We start from the raw sequence: 23,323 nt of genomic DNA, 5'->3' as shown, positions 1-23,323 counted from the left end.
ACGTTACCGGAAGTGCTCTGAGATACAGGGCGCTGTCAAACCGCGGGGCCCAGCGGCCGCCGGCGGAGCCCTAGGTGCTCCGCTGAGCGGCGGGAGCGGAAGGAGCCCGAGAAGGAGGAGGGCACGCGCCCGCTAGGAGGGGTAAGGAAGCTCTTCGGGCGGTCGCTGACCGGGACCGGGAAAGACACGGCCTCGCACACCGCCTTTCTGATCTCTGCACCCTCGTCCGGGTCTTCTGGGCTCGCCCAGAGCTGGGAGGGAGGCTGGGCCGCCGCTGCGGTTCTGGAGGGGTCCTTCACGGCCACCGTAGGAGCTCGCGGCTGGCACCGCCCCGGACTAGGTGGGCGGGCCTGAGGGAGGGGAGGAAGAGTAGGAATGGGTGACCTAGGCCACCTTCGAAGTTTTAAAGATGAGGAAACTGAGGCCCAGAGAGGTTAGGTGACTTGTCCAAGGTCATAGATTTGAACCCGGGGCCTTCAGATTAGCTCGTAATTCGGAAAGCCTTCCTGCGTGCGAGGGGATGCCCAGTTGTGCCACGTGATCCTCGGGGTGTTACCCGATCAATAACCCAGCGTTTGTTAAGCTTCTGCTGTGAGGCCGGGCACTGCTGGGCGCTAGGGATACAAAGAGCAAAACGGGCCTGCGCTCGGAGACGCTGGGGGTTGGGGCGGACGACGACAGGACGCTTGGAGATGTGTACGAAACAGACGAGGTGACGGGGGCAGAGCTGAGCGCTGAAAGAAGCCAAAGATCCCGGCTGGCTTTTAAATTAAATTTCTTTTTTTTCTATTAATAAAAGTACTCTGTTTCCCACTTTATTCCTCTCCCATGGTGGGGGGAGGGGAGAAATCTTGTAACAAATATGCAAATACTAGGGATTCAGAAAGCCTGAGTTGGGGGAGGAGGGAACATCCTGGACACGTAGAAGGGCCGTACCAAGAGGCTTCGAGGTAGGTGGCTGGAATACGCCTAGTCTCAGGAACCAGAAGAAAGTCGTTTTGGCAGGACCACAGTGTCTGTGGAAGGGGAGGTAAGACTGAAGATAGGCACGGGCCAGTTTGTGACAGTCTTTAAATGCCAAAGGAGTCATATCCCCTCCTGGCCACAGTAGGGAGCCACAGGACTGAATTATTGGGGTACGGGGAAGAACGCGTGACTGACAGGAAGTCAGGAAATAGGTTTTGTCCCTGCCCTGTCAGTAACTAGTTATGGGACTCTAGGTAAGTCACCTCGTGGCTTTGCTCCTCAGATTCCTCCTCCAGTAAAATGAGGGCGTTGGACTAGATTCTCTCCGAGATTTTTTCCCATTCTAACGTTCTCTGAAAATCGCTTAATTGGTGGAAGAGCGTGAATTGGTGATTCCTCTGCCAGTAAGTTTTTCCTTATAAATAAGTGCTATGGAAGTGAAAAGTATGAAATTCCTTATAATTGTGTATAATGATGGCATCAAGCTCTAATCAAAAGAATTTCTTTTGTTTTCACTCTCAGGTACCTGAATTTGTACAGTGAGAGGTGTTTGATTTATTATGAATTGGTAGTTTCTGTAGACAGATGATTTTTTTCTTAAAGGTTTCTTTTTTTCCTATTAAGAATTAATGATGATTTTCCGGGATCAGAAACAACAAAGCTTTTTCTTTTTGAATATACAAGAGAATTTCAGCAATAGTAAAAATCCTTTCCTTAACATAAGGAAGTTTGCATTACCAAGTTCATATTTGAAAAAGGATAACATGATTATGTTTTCTTCAGAGAGGCAGATAGGTGGAACAGGAAGACAGGTGGACCTGAAGTCGGAAAAACCTGAGTTCAAATGCAGCCTCAGACGTTTACTAGCTATGTGACCTTGGGCAAATCATTTAACCTCTGTTTACCTCAGTTTCCTGAACTGTAAAATGAGGATAATAATAGCACCTAGCACCCACATTTGTTGTGTGGAAAAAGTGTGGTATTTGTAAAACCTTGAACTTAAAAGTGCTAAATAAAAGTTTGTTTCTTTCTCTCATTTGAAAAGAGAATATTTGCCAAAGGTAGGTGCCATTTTTTTGTTCCAGAGAGGATTTGTTTTCCTTGTATTCTATAATGACTTGGAATTCCTGTGTCTGAGGGAGTAGGAATTTAAATTTCAAGGGGATAAACTGAAGTAAACAAGCAGTCCAAATGAAGCAATTGTTATAAATGCTAGGTTCTCCAGGTTATGAAGATTAAAATGTCTGAATAATATTCATATTTTAGATGAGACAAAACCTGTGATAACAACTTGTTTTCTACTTAGACCTTTTATCTGAAAAGTTATGACTCTAGAAATGATTAGAAGAGGTAACAGATAGACATTTTACTGAGAGAATAGTAAAATGTGCATACAGTAAACATGAAGGTAGTTTGTGTTCATTTTACAAATTGAGAAGGGAATAAACATTTATACTGTGCCTACTACGTGCCAGACATTGTGCTAGGCACTTTTTGCAAATATTATTTCATTTGATCCTCGCAACAATCCTGTGAGGTAGGTACTACTATTATCCTCATTTTGCAATTGAGGAAACTGAGGCAAACAGGTTAAGGGACTCTCTCAGAGTCACACAGCTAATAAGTAGCTGAAGCTGGATTTGAATTCAGGTAGTCCAGACTCGAGGCCCAGTGCTCTATCCGCTGTGCCATCAACTGCCTGGGGGGAAAGTACTATGCAAGTAATTTTCTTCAGATGTGAATTGCACTAGTAGCAGGAATTTTGAATATTTTGCATGCCTACTATATACATAATTCTTTGATAATATATTATAGGCTGATACTTCTGAGATTTTGGAGTTGAGTAAAGGAAGATACATCTTATGCTTACTACAAAGAGGTCAAATCAAGTTGTTTGATAGACCCGGTACGGTGTCATGCAAATGCAGATCAGCCACACTGTTAGTCCCAGTTTCCAGGATTCCCAGAGTGCGGTGTTTAGTGGCATAAAGGTCATGGAAACAGCAAACAAGCGGGATGGTGCCAGGCATGCTTTGGTCCTGACAGCTCTGACTAGTTACACAGAAGGTGACTGATGCTTCATGTCCTTTATATTAAATTGTAAGCAAGATGAGTCAGCAAAAAAAGTCAAAATTATAATAGGAAACTGTTCATAGCATCCATGGAGGTCAAGCACTGCGACATAACTAGTTAAGGCTTGACCCTTGCAACATCGGAATCAAGCACTGTTTAATCAGAATAGAATAGGTGAACACCTTAACTCCAAAGGAAGACGCAATTCCAGAGATACAGTGAAGGACAAGACACAACATACTGTGTCACAGAAGAGTGTTGAAAGCAAGTCCCATAGGACTCCATGGCTTACGTACTATATCACTGCTGGTAGCGTACAAATATAAAAATCCTTCAAGTAATTCACAGTGGAAAAAACCATATATGTACAATATATGGAAGGTAATTACAAAGCAGCATAGGAGTAACTGAAAGCTAATACTGTGTACATATAAGTGCTAATGAAGGCGTGACTTAGCCAGTTTGTGTGCTTACTTTGAATAGTATCCAGCCCTATTGAGATTTGCTGAGGCCACATGAATCATCAGTGATTTCTTCCATGCCTGTGAATAGCTCTCCACTACCCACTCCAAGACACTACATAGAACTAGAAAGTACGAATACTGTCCATAGTTGACTTTCAGGCTTACAAAAAGACAAACCACCCTGTAATAGTTACTCTAAGGTTTACAAAGATTATTTCATGATCTCACTCAATCCTCACCATAACCCTGTGAAGTAGGCACTACAGATGTTATCACAATTATATAGATAAGAAAATTGAGTCTTAGGTGATAACTGTGATAACTTTTGCATTGTTGCACAATGCTTAAATGTCAAAAGAGAAATTTGAACCAAAATTTTTCCTTATTCTACTTTCTATTCCACATTGTTTCCTCTACTAGTTTAGCCCACATTTTAAAGGCTAGAGCTAAACATGTTTAATCTCTGCAGATTTAGTTTTACTCCTTCTTCAATTTCCTGTTTTTCTGGTTTTAGGCTATATTTTCTGAAACACTTTTCCCACCATTACCTAAAAGGTTCCTTCTGGCCCAATCAGTAGAGATTTGTTAATATTTGTTAATTAGGTACTGGGAAATATATAACATTGGATAAGACATAATTCTTAACCTCTTGGAGTTTGTGTTGTAGTAAGGAGATAAAACACAGATAACATCATCATAATAATATTACACAGCAAGTACATTAGAGAGGTGGAAAGCAGACACTCGATTTGGTCATTACCAGCAGGGAATCCAGAAGAGTTTGATGGAGATGACGTTTGAATTTAACTAGGTTAACTTTAGCTAGGTTTTCTCCACAAATTCTTAGTCTGATTATAGCATGAAAGTTATATGCATTCCTGAAAAGTATGCCAGCCCAACCTAAGTTCTGGTAGGTTCTGCTGACCTAGACTTTTTGTCATGGGCCTGACCATAAACTCATTCTGAGAACTAACTTACCTAAGAACACAAAGCATCACCACCTATGAAACAAGAAACATTTTTAAGTGGTACTCATCCCTGTGTGGCCCTTTCTTATGTAGTAACAGTGGCCAGAATGCAGCAGAGGGTGCCGAGAACCACATAGTTTTTAGATCCATCTATAAACATTAACTGTTAGCAATCTAAAGGTGAGCTCCTTGTCCAGAGAATATTGAATTGACCTACTTTGAAATTTTTTTATTTTTTGATTTGTTTTTGTTTTTATTTAAATGTTTAATTTATTTATTTTCAATTTTTTACATTCATTTCCATAAGTTTTAAATTTTCTCTCCATCTCTCCCTCCTTCCCCCCAGTCAGCATGCAATCTGATATAGACTCTACACATATTAAACACATTTTCACATTAGTCATGTTGCCTAGAAGAATTAAAACAAATGGGAGAAACCATGAAAAAAACAAAACATAACACAAGCGAAAATAGTCTGCTTCATTCTGCATTCCTATTGCATAGTTCTTTCTCTGGATGTGGATGGCATTTTGTATCAAGAATCCTTTGGAAATGTTTTGCATTGCTATGAAAGGCTAAGTCTATCAGAAACAGTCCTCACACACTGTGGCTGTTACTGCGTAATATTCTCCTGGTTCTGCTCATTTCACTCAGCATCAGTGTGTAGGTCTTTCCAGGTGTTTCTGAAATCTACCTGTTCTGAATTGACCTACTTTTGAAACAACTGAACCACTTCATATTGATATTCTCATCAGATCAGAAGACAAAATGTTTAGCCCAATGTAGGATGTCTTATTGTTTCTCCTAATAGAGGCAACTTAAAAAAAAAAAAAAAAGATTGGTTTCATCGTGTTTCCAAACAGAATGGGAAACATTTCATGGGATATTAGGACATCACATTCTATAGGACTCACAAACATGAACAAAAGAACCTGTAGCTTAGGCACCAATACTTGTTGCAGAAGATGAAAAGGTAGAGAAATTCTACAAAGAACTTGGCAAGAATTTAAAAAATAAGTCACTTTACACTTTTTATGTTGATTTTTGTGTGAAATTGGGCACAACAGAAGATGATTAAAATTACTTTGGAAAATATAGCTCATGTTTAAAAAAAGTTTTGATGTCTTCTGTTTTAATATTACCCTCATTTTAGAATATATCTTCCCATCTGCTCCCCAGAGAACCATTCCTTGTACCAAAGAATTACAAAAGAGAGAGAAAAAGAACTTAATTAAAACCAACTGACACATTAACTGAGCTTGGCCCCTACTTCCACAAATAAGAGAGGTACATTTTCTCAACTATTCTCTAGCAGGGATGGGGAGCCTGTGTCCTTGAGGCCACATGCGGCTGGCCCTCTAGGTTCTCAAGTTTGGCCTTTTGACTGAATCCAAACTTCACAGAACAAATCCCCTTGTAAAGGATTTGTTCTGTAAGACCTGGACTCAGTCAAAAGCCACACCCCAAGGACCTAGAAGGCCACATGTGACCTCAGGTTCCCCACCCCTGCTTAGAGTATGATTGAGGTTTAAGAAATGAAAAATATAAGTATTCAGAAACTACACCTCTGTGTCATGAATACTGGAAGAGTCAGAAGGCACTGGGCAGGATGAGAATAAACATCACCAAAAGATGGAAATTTACTATATCTTAGAAAATATTTAATTCCTGATAAAATAATTTCAGAATCAGTTTCCTATGTGTTATAGATTAGTTAGAACAAAGGTTAAAATCAACATAATACTAGAAGAAAAAATAAAGATGAGAAAACACTGTAAAAATTATAATAGCTTTCATCTGCCTTATACAGATGTGCTTTTGATGCCAAAAAGTGGGGATTGGGAAAAAAAGGCAAATGTACTGACCTTTATTATCATGATTTCCTGTAAAAGCTTAAATAATATAAATCAACGGCCAGTGTCTAAAGAGCCTCAGGATGGTCTTAGCCTGCACAGCCTTGGTCTTCTTGAAGAGACTTTGTGACAAAGAACAATACAACGTTGGCTAACAAACTCTTGTAAGTCACTATCAAGGAGGACAGCAGCAAATCATTGTTTCTGAGACAGTTTCAACTCTGTGCTGCTTTACATGGAAAATTCACTTCCCAGCTCCCTTTCTAAGTTATCTTCCTCCATTAGAAGGTGAGCTCTTTAAAAGCAGGGACTGTCTTGCTTCCTGGATTTGTATCCTGATGCTCAGCTCAGTGCTTGGCATGTAGTATTCGTTTAATAAAGGCTTCATCATTCATTCATTCATTCAAAAACTAGTTTAAAAGTTTGGTGTGAGATCCAGCTAAGCCACATCCTCCCAAGAACATACGTAAAATAGGCTGACAAGAGGACAAGTAGATGTAAAATAGAACCAATTTTCAAAGTTTTTATAATGGCTTACTTTAATCATAAATGGAAATTACCACATTTAGACTCAACTCAGTTTCTAATATGCTAACCAAGGAAGGCCTGTATTTCTCCCATCCATAGATCTTTCTCATTGGATGTTATTTTAGTTCAACAAATGTTTATCAGGCTTGCAGTGAGCAGAGATCTGTACTAGGTGCTAGGGATGCAGAGATAAAAATGAAACTATTCCTGTCCTCATGGAAGTTTATATTCTACCTGGAGGATGCAGTTATTTACACAATCTTATTTGTGCAAATAAGAGGTGGAAAAAGTACTTGAGAAGATGATGTCAGAAACAGAGCAGATCATGAACATATCAAAAGCCATTCTGGAGGCAACACAATCTTGAAAGCAGTGAGAGATCATTCAGTGCTCAACTTCAGTGCCACCTCTAAAAAGATTGTTTTTCTGGACTCTTCTTCCAGTTGTTAGCACTTCAGTTCTGTTTACACTTATTCACAAATAAGTAACTATGGGAGGAGAGAGAGAGATCGATATAGATATATGGACACACACATTGTATTTACTTACCTGCGTAAGTAAACTTTACCACTCCCAGTAGAAGGTAAACCCCTTAAAGGCAGAGGTTTGTTTTTTTTTTTTATTTTTGTCTCATTTTATTACCAGTGCCTGGAATAGTACCTGGAGTGTAGTAAGTGTTTAATAAGTGCTGAATTGAACTGAATCATTTGCAATATATCACAGAGGAGAAAATTCTAAAATAAGAATTTTTTAAAATCATGTGATAACACTCAGAAAAGTTATCAATATAGGAATATTAATGCATTGTTGGAGAAACATTTTGAACAACAATTTGAAATTAAACAGATAAGGTATGTAAAATGAATGACCTTACCCTTTGACCCAGACATTCTGTTGCTAGACATATATCCCAAGGATGTCATTGAGTAATGACAAGAAGAAAAACCCTGTGCACAGCACAATATTAATAGCACTTTTTATTATGGTCAAAAACTGGAAACAGTAAATACACATCAGTTGGTGGATGCCTGAACAAATCATGATGATACATGAACATAATGAAATATTTCTGTGATAAGTACAGAGAAATAGGGAAAGACTTACATGAACTGATGCACAATGAAGTAAACAGAGACAAGAAAACAATATGCACAGTAACTTAAAACAATACAAATTAAAGAATAATCCCCACAAAAGAATTCAAAATGGATGTTGCAAAATTCCAAAGAACAAACTTGGTCCTAAAGAAAAGATATGAGAGGATACCTCCCCCCATTCCTTTTGAGAGGTAAGGGAATCAATAGTTACGGGACATTGCATATGTTGTCAGAGTTTTTCAGTGTATTGATTTTTTTCTCTTTTTTTAAAAAAAAATCCTCCCTTGATTGCTTTCTGGGAGGTGGGACGGACATCAATAACTGCAAATCTGTGTCTATAAAATCTTTGAGAATGATCTATATTCAGGGATATTTTTAATGGAAATATGAGATGAAAATAAGTAGCCTTTCATAAACAATTTTTCACAGCAGACTACATCTTCATAGTTATATAATTGATATGTACAAAGTATGCAAAGTCTTGCTTTGTTTTTGTTGTTTACAAAAAAATTTGATTTAATGAAGGAAGACAGTTTTCTAGACTTTCTTACAATATAATCTCATGCTTATGTTAAGATCATACAAGATAATTGTAGCCAGATTATTGTCAAAGGTGTGAAATGGGTAGGCGTATACTTTTCAAAGGTGTTTGACACAGATATGAATGATAATCTTTGTAGGGACAAAATTGAAGGTTTCCTGATAGATAGTCAAATACTCCAGATATTTCTGTAGCATGTGGAAGATAGTGTTCTGTTTGCATGAAGCCAGAGTGCTTCCTCAATGAATTCCATGATTATTCAAAAGATCAATTTAGCAATCCATAGGTAAAAAACTAATTGATAAAAAACGAATATGGTCTAACTATGACATGCAGTTGGAGGCAGTCTTTATATCTCAGAGGACAAGCACTGCAGATGTAAATTTGACCCAGAATTGAATAGGAGGAAAAGAGTAGGCTGGATTCCACTTAGGAAACTACACAGTACTTTTTATGAATTCAGGCTGTTGTGACACAAAACTATTTAACATGGATGGCCCAGTTATTCTGGATGGTAACAATTGTTATAACAACACAATCCCTAAACCACAGTTATAGGTAACCCACATGGCAATGGAGAGATACATGGTGAGGGATTCTCTTAGAGAGAGGGGATAACAGGACAACTTAAGTGCTGTTTTAAAATGCCTAAGAGAAGTACATTGAGTAGATCCTCCAAGGATGTTCTTAGGGAGAAAACAGTCACCCAGGGTGAAGCATGATTGCGTTTGCGATCTGTACTGGTGGAGGCCAGACTCACGCTGATGAGACCCATTGAAGTATTTAAAAGAAAAAAGCATAGAGAGAACATTTGAGATGTACAAGTCAGGAGGAGCAAAAGCATAAAGCTGAGAAACCACAGGACATGCTGAGGACTCAATAAATAGCCCAGTTGTCATGCAGAGTGTGTGAAGGAGACTAGTGTGAAATTAGGCTGGAAAGGTTGTGGAGTGCCTGTTGAATACCTGGAAAGAAATTTGAAAGCTACTTGGTAAGCAGTAAAGATCAATTAAAGAACCTTGAGCAAAGAAATGAGGTGACCATTTCTGTAAGAAAGATTACTCTAGCAGTAATATGAAGGATTGGAGATGGAAAAGGGTGGAGGTGCAATGACCTATTAAAATACAACAGCCCAAGGAGTTGGTAATCAGGGCACAGATTAGCTAGATGGCACAGTGGTTAGTGCTAGACTTGGAGTCAGAAAGGTTCTTCTTTATAAAGTTCAGTTCTGGCCTCAGTCACTAGTTGTGTGACCCTGTGCAAGTCACTTAACACTGCTTGCCTTAGTTTCCTGATTTGTAAAATGAGCTGGAGAAGGAAAAGGCAAACCACTCTAGTATCTTTGCCAAGAAAACCACCGAAGTACTGAACCACACCAATGAGGGCCCATATTAGGCTAATAGCAGTGGAGAAAATAAAGGGAAATCAAGTTGTAAAGCATGTTGTGAAGGTAAAATTGATTGGCCTTGGTGGCTAGATATGAAAAGTCAGGGAGAAGGAAGAGTTATATAAAAAGAACACCAGAGTTTCCAACATGGGAGACTAGGTTAATGCTAGTGCTACTGAGAAATACCAGGCACTTAAAGAAATTTGAGGGGAAGATAAACTTGATGCAACAGTGGGTAGAGCACTAGACCTGGAGTCAGAAAGAACTGACTTTCCCTCCAGGCTCAGTCATTTTCCAGCTATGTGACCCTGGGCAAGTTACTGTCAACCTGTTTGCTTCTGTTTCCTCAATTGTACATTGGGGATAATAATAGCATCTATCTCCCAGGGTCATTGCAAGAGTCAAATGAAATAATATTTGTAAAAAGAATATAGTAAGTCACTATATAAATGCTTTTTCTCTTTCTCCTTGTTAGTGGTTCCACTGATAAAAGCATTGAATTCAGGAGGATTAGAGGGTGGATCAAAGTAAACTTGATTTTGGATATTTTTATTTTGGTGTGAAAATCTATCCAGGTAAAAATGTTCTCTAGGCAGTTCAGAATGCATATTTGAGCTTAGTGCCTGAGCATCCTGCATGTAATGATGGGAATTTAATCCTTGAGAGTGAAAGAGTGCCCTTGAGAAATTAAAGTTAGGGATCAAATGGGAGCCACAAGGAGATGGAGAAAGGATTAAGGAAGAGAAGAATCTGAAACTTGGGAGAAAGAGAATCCTGCAGGAAAAAGTGATCTACAATGTTATATGTTTCAAAAAGAACAAGGAGAATGAGGATGAAAATGAGCTGTCAGATCTGACCTAAGGTCATTGGTGACTTTTGGGAGAGTGATGAGATTAGAATCCTGATTACAAGGGTTTAAAATAAGTGAGTGGAGTGGAAGAGGAAAACTTTTCAAAAGTGTAGTGGTGAAGGGCAGCTGGGATGATGATTGAGGAGAACAGCATATTTTGTAAGGAGATAGCAAGGAGCCAGTGGAGAGACGCGCTTCAGATCTTCTGTTTACTCCCATGGAAATTTCTGTTGTTCTCTTTTTTAACTTTTATAGACACTTCATCTGCTTTCAATACAACTGTCACTTCCGTTTGCTGATTCCCATATTGATATCTCTAGTGCTGTCTCTCTTAAGATCCAGGCCTGTATTTCCCTTCACGTTTAGTTCATTTTTACTTGGATATCAATCCAACTCAATAAATATTTATTATTAAGTTGTTGTCTGCAAGGCACTGTGTTAGGTTCTGGGGATACAATGATAAAAGCAAAGCAGTCGCTACTACTGAGGAGAAGAACATGACACGTACAAATAAAGGTAATTTAATCCTTGAGAGTGAATGGGATTATCAAGATAAGAGTGCCAAGAAGTGCAATTTGTACTGGTGGAGGCAAGGCTCGCACTGATGAGATCCACTGAAGTATTTAAAGGAGGAAAGCATGGAGAAAACATTTGAGGTGTACAGGTCAGGAGGAACAAAAGCATAAAGTTTTCATGAAGAAGAATAAATAGCCCAAAATAACCTCAAAGTTGGCCTTGAAGACTTCCCATTTAAACTAAGCTAAAGGGTTTTCATCTTACCTCTGTCGGCCGTGAAGAGCAGGTGAAGTTTTTTGAGCAGGGCTACAACATGGTCAGACTTGGGCCTTTGGAAGATTATTTTGACAACTGGAGGACAGGTTGAAAAGAGACTAGAAACAGGGAGACCACTTAGAAAGCTGTTGCCAGTAATCTAGGTAAAAACTAGAGGAGTGGCGGGGGAGGTAAATAGGTGAGACACCCCGAGCTGTTCAGAAACCTCAGAGCTGAGCTTTAGGATTAATGTGCAGTATTAGAGAGGAATCAAGAGGAGGGGTACTGCAGATAGGAAGACCAGTTACATGGCTGTTCTAGGAATCCCAGCAAGAAGTAGTGAAGACTTGAACCAACTTAGGTGAAAGCAGTACAGGAGCTGAAAAGAGTGTAGATGTCATGGACATTTCTGAGATAACAGCAAGGGCGTATTGACTGGTTATTTCTAAGGCACAACGTAACCTCGACTTGCTGGGTAATGGGTAATATCAGTCTCCACAGGTTGATCCCATCCTGTCTTTGCTCCTCTCTTTCTCTTACTTCACCATATAACCCTCCTTTCCAGCCAGACTAGTTGGGCCCTCACAAGTGCCAGTGAAGTGGAAAGAATATCACACTTGAGTCAAAAGACTTGAGTCTGAGTCTTCAACTTAACACACGCTAGCCGTGTAACTTCCAGGGAGTCATTTAGAGTGAGTTATTCTTTCTATCTCTACTGATATCTTTTGTTTTCCCCTAAAAATAGGGGAAAACCCAGTTCAGGGTAATACTGAGTCCGCCAACCTGCAGTGATCTCTCACCTCTGAGCTCCTGGAGTAACGGTTGTCTCTTCTGCTCACTCGATAGTTACCACTGCTTTGGGTAATATGTTTTGCTTTTCTTATTACTATTGTTTAAATGTTCACTTGCTATTTAGCTAAATAGCTTGTCTTCCTAATGAGATAAGCCTTGAGAGCAGGAACAGTGATGGATATGTAGGTAGTCAATTTTTATAAAGCTAATCTTAATCTCCTTTCTTTCTGGGACCCAGTAGATTTTATAGTATTTTAAATATTTTTTTCTCATATATTCAGGTGGGCTAAATCTAAGAATTGAAATGAAGATAGCATGTTCTTATTTCAACTTCCTATGACGGAAACGTTTGGTCTGCTGTGGTGAAAGATTGTTCCAATAAACAGACATCGATTTTAATGCTTTTCAAGAGTTTCTTTAGGTGAATTTTTTTTTATTTCCATGAATTAATCATATTCTTACTCTAATTAATATTTTTAGGTATCTTGAATGATTTAGCATGGACCCTGTTGCTACTCACAGCTGCCACCTCCTTCAGCAGCTGCATGAGCAGCGTATTCAAGGCCTCCTCTGTGACTGTATGCTGGTGGTAAAAGGAGTCTGCTTTAAGGCCCATAAAAATGTTTTAGCTTCTTTCAGTCAGTATTTTAGGTATGTGTTTCGGACTTGATTCAATTTGATCGTATGCAAGAACTAATTTTACAATGAAAATACTTTCACTTAAGTGTGAGTTCTCACTTGAATAATATTATCTACTTAATAATATTTATTATCTACTTAAACTCCATTCAAGTTTGTTCCTTTTTAAGCTATACAAATCTGTCCAAAAGAATGCTATGAGCTTCCTACCTAAAATGTTTTTCAACAGTTAAGATGATGGCATAAAAGCCATACTCAATTATTAATAAATGTAATTGTGACATACTTTATAAAGTTTTATATTCAATGAACAACTCCAGTGATCTAAAAACAGTTCATACTCTTTGGGAATAAATAGATTAAGGAATTGAACACCTGTCATTGGTGTTTTTTGTTGTGCTCTGAAAAAACATAATTAAAACATTTTAGCCTTTGTTTCTCATATACCCTAAAGAAAACATACTTCTGAGGCATTCCAGTAAGATATTCTAAATAGAAATAGAAATGTATCTGTGTTTTGTACGTTGAAATAACTGATGGTAATTTGAAAGCCCCATGATTACTAAACATGAAAAAAGTGTATATACTCTTTGATGTGTGCTGTCATTGAAATTTATACTACGTGAAACAGTTCCATATAGGTAGATACTAAGTAGATTTTGTTTTCCCTCAAAACTATCTTTGAACCTTTATTTATTGATGTGTAATCTGTACTTTTTTTTTTGCCCAAATGGATCTCTTCTGCCTAGGGAGCTCCCCTGATGAGGCAAATTTCCTCTACAATGAAGATTAGCAATTCTTCAGTAAACTATAATCTTAAAGAATTGCCTGGGGCTCTAAGAGGTTAATTGATTAAACTCACCTTGCCTGGGTGATTCCTGTTATAGTTTGAATTTTAAAAACTAGTTGCAAATTTTAAGTGTAGACTTTATAGCGATATCTTCTCCATCCTTGTTGATAGTTATGCTAATTTGCCTAAATTGTTAGAGAGTTGGAATTTTTAAAAACTCTAACAAGTTTTTGACCTAATGTTTATAGCATGATAATTATTAACATGGACTTATTTGAATATTATTTGTAAGCAACAATTGTTAGTGTAGATGTGTTCTTTTACATTATAAACAAATATGCTTTCTTTCATCAGGACTTTATTTCAGAATTCTTCAGGCCAGAAGAATGACATTTTTCATTTGGATATAAAAAATGTAGGAGGCATAGGGCAGATATTGGACTTCATGTACACTTCTCACCTGGATCTTAACCAAGACAATATACAGACAATGTTGGACATAGCACAGTGTTTACAAGTACAGAATGTACTGAATATGTGTCATGCATTTTTGAAATCTACTGCTATGGAGCAGTCTCCCAGCTTGCCTTGTAATAGCACATTCTCCCTGCACAGTGCTTTGGCTACTGATGTTAATGGCGTTATGAGTGAAAACTACCCTTCTCACCTGCTCCAAGAGTGTTCAGCAGGTGCACAGCCTCATAAAGTTTTGGAAGGCCAGCCTTCTCATGGACCACAATCAGTTCATCTTCAGAATTCTTCTGGTGAAGGACTAAAACAGACATCTGATGCTATAGATGGCAACTGTACAGAATTTCCATTTAAGCAGTCAAATTATTATTACAAACTTAGAAACTTTTACAGTAAACAGTTCTATAAACAAACTTCTTGTTCCAGTAATGAACGAGTAATTGAACAGCCCTTTGCTTTCAGTGCATCTACAGATCTTAACTCAGTAGAAAACCATGCTTGTACTGTCAGTCCCTCTGAATGTATCTTAGAGTCTTCTGAACACCTCCCTTCTAACTTCCTTGCCCAGCCTTTGAACGAAGCTGCCCCAGATCCAGAGTCTGACAGCACATCATTGCAGCCTGCTGAACAGAGGAGACTGAAAAAAGCTATCCACCTCAAGAAACTAAGCTTCCTAAAGTCACAGCAGTCTGCGGAGGAATCATCTGAAGCTAAAGCAGATCATAGTCTAGTCATAGAAAAGTCACCCTTAGTTAGTGAAAGTCCTGTAGAGAAAGCTAATAGTCAAGGTGCTGAAGAAAAAGAAAGGGAAGAGATCATAAGTTCAGAGAATTTTGATTGTGTTGCTGAAATTGAAAGAACTGAGGGCACCGTCATCTTGAAAGACCAGACGCAAACTCTTCAGTTGCAAAGACAATATACTTGTGAACTATGTGGAAAGCCTTTTAAACACCCAAGCACTTTGGAGCTTCACAAACGGTCTCATACAGGTACAGTGCTTTGAGTACAAAATGGTGAACGCTTTTTACATAGTGTTGCTCACTCACATTTTTACGAGAGGTTGGTGTTGTTTGTTGATGAGGCTAATGGTTGCAAAGATTATTTCCATCTCTCAAGGGAGCATTTTGGCTACCTTTCTTTTTTTCACTTTTAGCTTGCAGGTACAATTCCTAAATCTTAGAATTCTACAAATGGTTCTCTGTACCCTGAACAGAAAAGGTGGCATCTTTTTGTCTTATTTGATTTCTGTTCCATATTAATGTTTAAACTTTTGAGTTTTAAAAAGAAGTATTTATTTTTATGTCATTAAGTTTTCATATATTTTGATATACTGTATTCAGTTTAATCCTATTAAGTTCAATATTTCTCAGCTATAGCTTGTACTAGTTTTTTAATTGTATAATTTACAATTAACTCATGAAAAAAGTATGATCTTTTGATTTCTTCGTGAACAAATCTGATAAACCATTTGAAATGTCTTGGTAACTCTTGGTTAGAGGGCCCAGTGTTTAAATTTTAATTTAAAAATGAGAATTACTATAAACTAATATGTACAGATTAAAACTGGTGAGCTATTTCACCAGTTTTTCAACTATTTTTCAAAATGGTCTGATCTTTTAAAAAATAAAATGTTATGAAATAAGTTATATAAATTGTACCTTGCCTTCCTATAACTAAAGTTGATTACTTTAGAATAAACATTTCACAAAGATTTGACAAGCATATTATGGGCTTCTGAGTTATTATGTATTTTAGGATGTTTTCATGACAATGATTATGGAAATAATTATATGATTATAGTCAATATAAGAAATATCACTTGATATGATAATTCTCTTTCTGTTGTCTCCTAGAATTCTCAGGTCTTGATGTAGTTCCTTTGTTGTTTACTGGGTTGAAATTATCCTAAAGATTCAAAGAAAACAAAGTTGTCTTTAACCCTAGGTTCTGTCCTAAAAAACTTGTACCTTTGTACCTCTAAATTATAAAAAAAAATTTCAGGGGCCTAATTATCTGCCTCTCTCACGGATGTGCATGCACACATACACCCACATATTTGACATTGAAAATCTTACCTTTGTAACTTCAGAGGCAGCAAAAAATTATATTTTGTACTTTGAAGGCACATCTCTTGAATGATAATAACAGTATAATCAAAATTAATGCAGAGTCTTGTCAAAAAGGAAATAAATCTTTTGAGATATGTGGTACTCTGTTAAGAACGGTCATTGACCTCAATCATTTGTGAGCCTGGGCTATATATGACCCCAATTTTCTTACTGTATTTCTGGTAATAGAATTTTAATTTATCATTGAAACTATTATCACATTAACCCAGGCATGTCTATAGAATTAAATTTAGAATTAAAAATGAATAGAAAACAGCCATGATCAAGGATTTTCTATTATCCACAAAGCCAACCTATACTTTCAGGAAAGGCTACAAATAAAAAACATGTTATTTCTATCATAAATCCAGGTCAGTAAAATGTAGTTTTACTAGACCAATAAACTATAATTTTACCAGAACAGGAAGCAAAAAAAATTAATTCTAAAGATGTGAGCACATTAAAGGAAATGTGCCATCTCTTCTCTGGCAATATATTTGATAAACCATAACTTAATATAAGGGAAATAAGAGAAATAGGATGTTTTTTGTCCCCCACAGCTATCCAGACAGCATGATTTAAAGTCAGTATTTTGGCCAGCAAAAGACGACAGTTAATAATGAAAACTAAAAATAATCTGTTTATTCAGGCTAAGTCAAAGAAAACCACAGTTTTTCCATGCCCCTTTCTGTAACATGCAGAAAAAATGGCAGAGGTTCAGCAGCCCTGGACTTAAAGTCCAGTGAGACCTTTGGAGCTCAATGCCTGTTTCACTCATTGGGTTACCACTGACAGGTCACTGCTCTTAGCTTTGTTTTCCTCATCTGTAAAATAAGAATATTTGTGGGATCTCATGGGATTGTAGCAATCAAGCTGTATTTGTAGATCTGTATCTAAAGTGATTTGTCCTCAAGAAATGCCAGGTGTTTTGTTAGAAACAAATGGTAGAAGTGGAGGTGCTCATCAAGAGGAGGTGAAGAGGCTGGAGGGATAGCTTGTGGTAGGAGCACCTCCACTTTGGGGCCCAGAATTGGGGTGCAGGGCACACTAATTTTGTACTTTGTGTGGATGGGGCTTTCATTTGAATGCATGAGTTGTTTGGCTGTGATAATTAGACATAGTTTGGACTAGATATACTTATTTTAGAGGGAAACACCCAATTATAAGAAATTTTATTATTTTTTCCCATCAGAGATAGCTTCTATGAATATGTGTAAATGATTCAGGAATGTAGTGTTACTTTTTACAAGAGCTGCTTTTTCAAAGATATCATTGATTACACCATCACTACTAACAGTTTTACATGTTCTGTTTTTGTTTTAGGTGAGAAACCTTTTGAATGTAACATTTGTGGGAAACACTTCTCCCAGGTGGGAAAATTTTATTTATAGCTAATTAATGGAAACCTGAATGAATCTGCTTGTTTTTAGTACAAGTAAAATAGTTCTCTTTGTAGTATTTATGAGACAAGGCTTTTCATTTTTCTCATATAATCTTTGTTAAAGGATTTCCAGTTGGCCAGGATAAAAATAATTTTAAAGGAAAAAAGATTCTGTGTAGAGAAAATTTTTTCTCAAGTGAATAAACTTCTACAATACTAAGATGAGCTGAATCCTGCTCCATTTTCCACCCCTCTTTGCAGAGTTCCCAGTAAAACCAATAGTGCACATATCCGAAAGCAATTTCAGATTGTCTTAGAAAAAGAGGCATATAGCATACAGCAGTGGCTGGTCTGCGCGTGAACACCTTTTCTGCTTAGTATAGAACCTGTGAGAGTTTGTGTCCTGATGGTGCAGACTTCAGCGCCAGGAAATCCCCTGCACTGTACAGAGGGATCCAAGGAATCTTAGAGAAGGAGAGAGATATATTTAGTTTTATTGAGCATCTCTTTGACATGAGTGTTATGAGGACCAAATGAAATCATATACGTAAAGCGCTTGTGGACCTTAAAGCACTGTATGAATGGGAGCTCTTGTTATTTATTTCCTCTTTCTTTATGGCCAGAGGGTTGAGTCTGTCATTTCACTGTAACCTCTCCCTTGTCAGCACAGTGCCTAATGTAGTTCTTTGCGTTGTTGACACATCCTAAATATGACTATCTAAATCAGATTAGTACTTAATTGGTGAATCCACATCATTCTTATGAGCTGTGACTTTTAAGTAATAGATTTGTATTAAACATATCTGTGCTTCAGCAGACAAATGGACGTTGTCTCTGCCAAAGTCACTTCCTTGCAGCAGAGCATGCTTATGTCATCCATGTCATTGCTCAGAACATTTCATAAACTTCTCTTTGGGCATTCCTTATGAGTCCTAGAGCATGTGCTTTTCAGTATGTTTAGTGGCATATATTTGTCCTTTAAGGGTAGAGGCTTTTTAAACACCCAAAAGATATTTGCAGCCAAGTCTGGTGAATTAGGGAAATGATTAAAAATCGCTGGTGGAGGGTACAGGGTTTGTGTACATACATACACTTGGCATTAAGATTCTATATTCCCTGCTCTACTTTTCTATTACCACCAGCAATTCCTATATCTTCCCTGGCCCCCAATCTTATAACTTCCTTCTTAGCCCTTAGTCTCTTTTATCTTTCACATCTGGGCTACTACCAAGATATTTTTTCCTGTATAACATTACCTAGGGTCTTTCTTCTCTTCCCTTTGGTTTCCCTTTCATAGCTGCAGAGCTCATTCATGTCCTAATCACCTTTGGCAACCATTATGGCAACAGTATTCTTTCCTACCTCTCTAAAAGCCAGAACTATTTATTTCCAGTATCATTTCATTAATATCAACTTCCTCCAAAGAGTGCCAATTGTGATTGCCTCTCATCTCAAATTAAAGCTTCTGGCTTCAATTGATTCCTTAGCCAATGAGCTTTTTTTAGAAGAAATTAACAAATATTTATTATATACTAACTATTCATTAAGGTCTTTTATATGCTTGTAGGGGAATCCAAAGGAGTGTGTGGTCCCAGGCCTAAAGAATCTTAGAGTCTTGTTGAAGAGATAAGATAGAAACACTTTGATATCTCCCTGACATTTGATAGTTTGATCACCTCCTTCCTTCTCAAATTTTTTAACACTCCACTATCCTGCCTTCTCTTTTTCTGTCTCCTTTCTTCCTGTCTCCTCTTCCTTTTTCTGTCTGCACACACAGACACACACATACAGACACCGACATACAGACACAGATACACAGACACACAGACACAGAGACACATAGACACAGACACACACAGACACAGACGCACACAGACACAGAGACACACATACACACACACACAGACACACACACAGACACACACACACACACACACACAAACACACTGACCAAGATAGATAGGTGATTTCACTAGATCACAAAGGTAGTAACTCACAGAGCCTTGTACTTGGGTCCTCTGACTTACCTCCATTTTTGTCTCCAAGGCATTTCAGAAGTTTCTGTGCTTTATTCATTTCTCCTCAGAAACCTTCTCTGTTCCCATAATTTCAATTCACATTTCCAATTCTTGCTTTCCTTCGAGAAATTCTTATTGATCTCCTGGTATTGCCCTCAGGAAACTTATGTTCTATTTGGAGGTAACAGTATGCAGACAACTCATATATAAACTGTGTGTGATACATAAGTACCATACAAAAGGTATGAAATATTGCTTTAGGAGTTCGGAGTTCAGGGAAGAAAGATCTCTTTCGGCAAAGGTAATCAGAGAAGGATTTGAACCAGGCCTTGAAGAAGAGAAGAATTTCAAAAGATGAAAAATGAGGAGGTGGTGTAAAAGTAAGCATTCTAAGGTGACTTAAATGGCTTGAACAAAGGTGTGGAGACAAGAAAGTACAAGGCTAGTTTGGGACATGATAAATATGTTGGTTTAGTAGAACATCAGAGAGTTGTACAGGCATAAAACTGGAAAAGGTAGGTTGGTGCCAGAGGAATCTGGACTGGGCAGTGAAAACTTTTCTGAGCATTTGATTGACGTGACCAAAGTAGAATTTTGGGAATCAATCTAATGACCGATGTGTCTGGTGACCACTTGGGTGCCACTGGGAGTGGAAAAGATGTTACAGATGAAGCTCTGATCACTTTCTCTAGTTCTCATCCCTCATTTTCATCTGTCTGCTGGACGTTTTCATCTGATTGTCCTAATATTACTTCCAACTCACCAAATGTATCTAAAATAACCCTTGTCATTTTTCTCTCTCCCCGTTCATCTTTTTCCTGACTTTGCTCTTTTCTCAGTATTGAAGCTCAAAGCCTGTTACCTTTTATTTTTTTCATGCTTGATAGAGAGGCAGTGAGGTCTGGATTTGCAATCAGAAGACCTAGGTTCACATCCAGACTGTTATTTACTACATGTGTGACCCTGGGTGAGTTGCTTAACTTCTCTGGGCCTCATTTACCTCTTTGTAAAATGGCCTCTGTTTTCTTCTAACTCTAAATTTGTGATCCTAAGCCTTGTTCAATTAAAACTGCATTAGGCACTGGAGAGGAAATAAAAGGACAAATAAAATATAGTCCAGAACCTTACATCCTTGTATGCAGAGAAATATAGTGCAATTTACAGATTATCAATGTGGTATAGTGGATGAAATGCCCCTGGCATCAGAGGACACATCTAATCTTGGATGTATGACCACAGACAAGCCATGGAACTTCTCTAAACCTCAGGCAACTCTCTAAGATGCCTACTAAGTTATAGAGAGCACACAGTGTGTCTTAGTGTCAGAAGTTTTCATACTGACCAAATCGCAGATCTTTGATCTAGTCATGCAAGTTTAAAGCCCTTGTTATTCTGTTGCTATATTACCATAATAGCCTCCTAATTGACTGCCTTCCCTCCAGTCTCTCTGAAGTTAAATTCAACAAAACATTTTTTTTAGTGCCTGTAGCATTAGAGGCTCTATGGTAGGGGCTGAGGATACAGATACAAATGTAAATGTCTCATCCTCAAGGAACTTGTATTCTACTGGTGGAGATACAGCATGCATGCAGATAAGCAAATGCATTTGGGTGAAGGAAAGACCCTACTGCAAGGAGAATGCGGAAGGTCTTTATATAGGAAATGGCCCTTGAGATGAATCTTTAAAGAAAATAAGGGTTCTAAGAGGCCAAATTAAGAAGGAAGCACATTCCAGGTGTGGGGACAGTCTTCCTCCACAAAACCCTTAGCGAGTCTGTTTTACTTATCAAATAGAATCCCTGTGTCTTCCTGCGATTTGGTTTGGCAATTTTATTGACACTGGTTCCTCCCTGTGCCTACAGTGCCAATCCAGCTCCATCTCTTGATAGCATACTTAGCTTTCAAATCTCAGCTCAGATGCTGCCTTCTTAGTGGAATTTTCTCTGATCCTTCCAACTTGAAGTAAGCACTTGCACTCTCTCTGTCTCTCCTGATCTCATATCTCTTTATACTCCTTTTGTGTCCTTACCACATTCTAATTTGTGTTTTTTTATGTGTATATTTCTCTGTCACCTCTATTACAGTATAAACTTTGTGAAGACAGAAGGTATTTAATTTGGGTTTTGTATTCCCCAAAGCACCTAGCACAATGTGTGTTGCGTGACCACGTGTTGAGGGAATGATACAGCCAACCAAAACATCCCCCTACTTGCCCATAGAAAGCCAGTGCTCTAACCAGAGCAGGCCAGGTCACTCACTTTCTCAGACATACCAGGCAACTTCTCTTGAAGTTGCCCCTCCCTGACACCCCTTCCTCCCTGTCACATCTTTCCCTCTGCCTGAAATGCAGATGTCCTCATGGTTCTTCCCATCAGAATTCTGTTTCTTAGATGGCAGGCAGCATAGGATACTGAAAAAAAACACTGGGACTTGGAGTCAGAAGATCTCTGTTTAATTCTTGGTTCTGTCACTGACTGTGTAACATTGTGCAAGTGTCTGTACTTTTCTCCTTCCTCATCTATAAAATAAGCATGAAAATGCCTGTACTCCCCAACTGTAGAGGGCCGCTGTGAGGAAAGTGCAAGCTGCAGGGTAGCTAGCTAGGGAAGTGTGAGCTGCTACCATTGTTCTCCTTCAAGAACCAGCTCAGGTATTTAAACCTACTTAACATCTCTGCAATCTCCAGAGACATTGCTTAAGACATTCCTCTCGTGAAATGTCCTTTCAGCACTTCTCTACCCAGCCAGCCCCTCCTGTTCCTTCAGGTGCTGTCCCATAGTCAGCTCTGTGAAGCCCTCCCAGAATAATCTGATTGGCCTGAGTACCTAAGAACATTAGGTACTGTGCTCATTTACTTGCTCTCTACTTTCTTTGTAGGGATACCTATGTATTTCTGAAGACTATGATTTTTTAGTTACATTTATTGTCTATATATCTTTTTCTTTATATTATACAGTTAAATTACGGTTAAATTATACAATGCTTATAGGTAGAGTTGTTAATTTTCTCATGAAGAACTGTGCATGTAATGGATATTTAATAAATGTAGTCATCTGATAGTCAATTTCTTAAAACTGTAACCAGAATAGTCTTTTATGGATTAAAGTAAATCTATATCAACATAATGGATTTAAAGACTCCCTCGTAATTAGCATAACTGCTTGCTTTGGTAGCAGTGACTTAGAATGGATTCTTGCTGCATCAGTAGATTTAAAGGTAGAAAAATGACTTTATTGGTATGAACCAAATTGATTTTTTGGAAGTTATTTTCAAATTCTAATTTTGTTTTTCTCTTAAAGATTTGGGGATTTTAGTTAATCCCCAAATTTAGTTAATCATTATATGATGCAACTGGCATAATCTTTGGCACCATAGAACTACGGAATTAGGAAGGACCACAGAGGTTATCTAGTACAGCCCAGCTTTGAAACATGAATTGCTACTATCACATCCATAACAAGTAGTCATTCAACTTCAACTTGAAATCCTTCTGTGATGGAGAACTCATTACCTATCAAGGTAGTACATTTTGTTTTTGAGATAATACTTACTATTAGAATATTTTCCCCTATATTGAGGAAAAATATGCCCCTTACTCACTGTAACTTCAACTCATTGTTCTTATT

General features: G+C 38.1%; 1 protein-coding gene across 4 annotated transcripts in view; it reads left to right on the top strand.

Annotated features, from left to right (window-relative positions):
- Window positions 1-27: 27 nt before the first annotated feature.
- ZBTB49 (zinc finger and BTB domain containing 49) overlaps window positions 28-23,323 on the top strand; it is a 35,604-nt gene continuing 12,308 nt past the window's right edge. For 2 of the 4 annotated variants that reach the window (XM_072620216.1, XM_072620213.1), the window contains exons 1-4: window positions 28-141; window positions 12,771-12,941; window positions 14,074-15,179; window positions 17,622-17,668. In XM_072620216.1, the coding sequence (XP_072476317.1) occupies window positions 12,790-12,941; window positions 14,074-15,179; window positions 17,622-17,668 (1,305 nt within the window). In that variant the 5' untranslated portion in view covers window positions 28-141; window positions 12,771-12,789. Of the gene's footprint in view, window positions 142-12,243; window positions 12,360-12,571; window positions 12,712-12,770; window positions 12,942-14,073; window positions 15,180-17,621; window positions 17,669-23,323 lie in introns of all 4 variants that reach the window. The other 2 variants (XM_072620214.1, XM_072620215.1) reach the window with 2 other exon arrangements.

This window comes from Notamacropus eugenii, chromosome 6, assembly GCF_028372415.1.
Source record: "Notamacropus eugenii isolate mMacEug1 chromosome 6, mMacEug1.pri_v2, whole genome shotgun sequence".
NCBI lineage: Eukaryota > Metazoa > Chordata > Mammalia > Diprotodontia > Macropodidae > Notamacropus > Notamacropus eugenii.
Note: the sequence above shows the minus strand (reverse complement) of the source record. Positions and strands in the feature narration are given on the sequence as shown.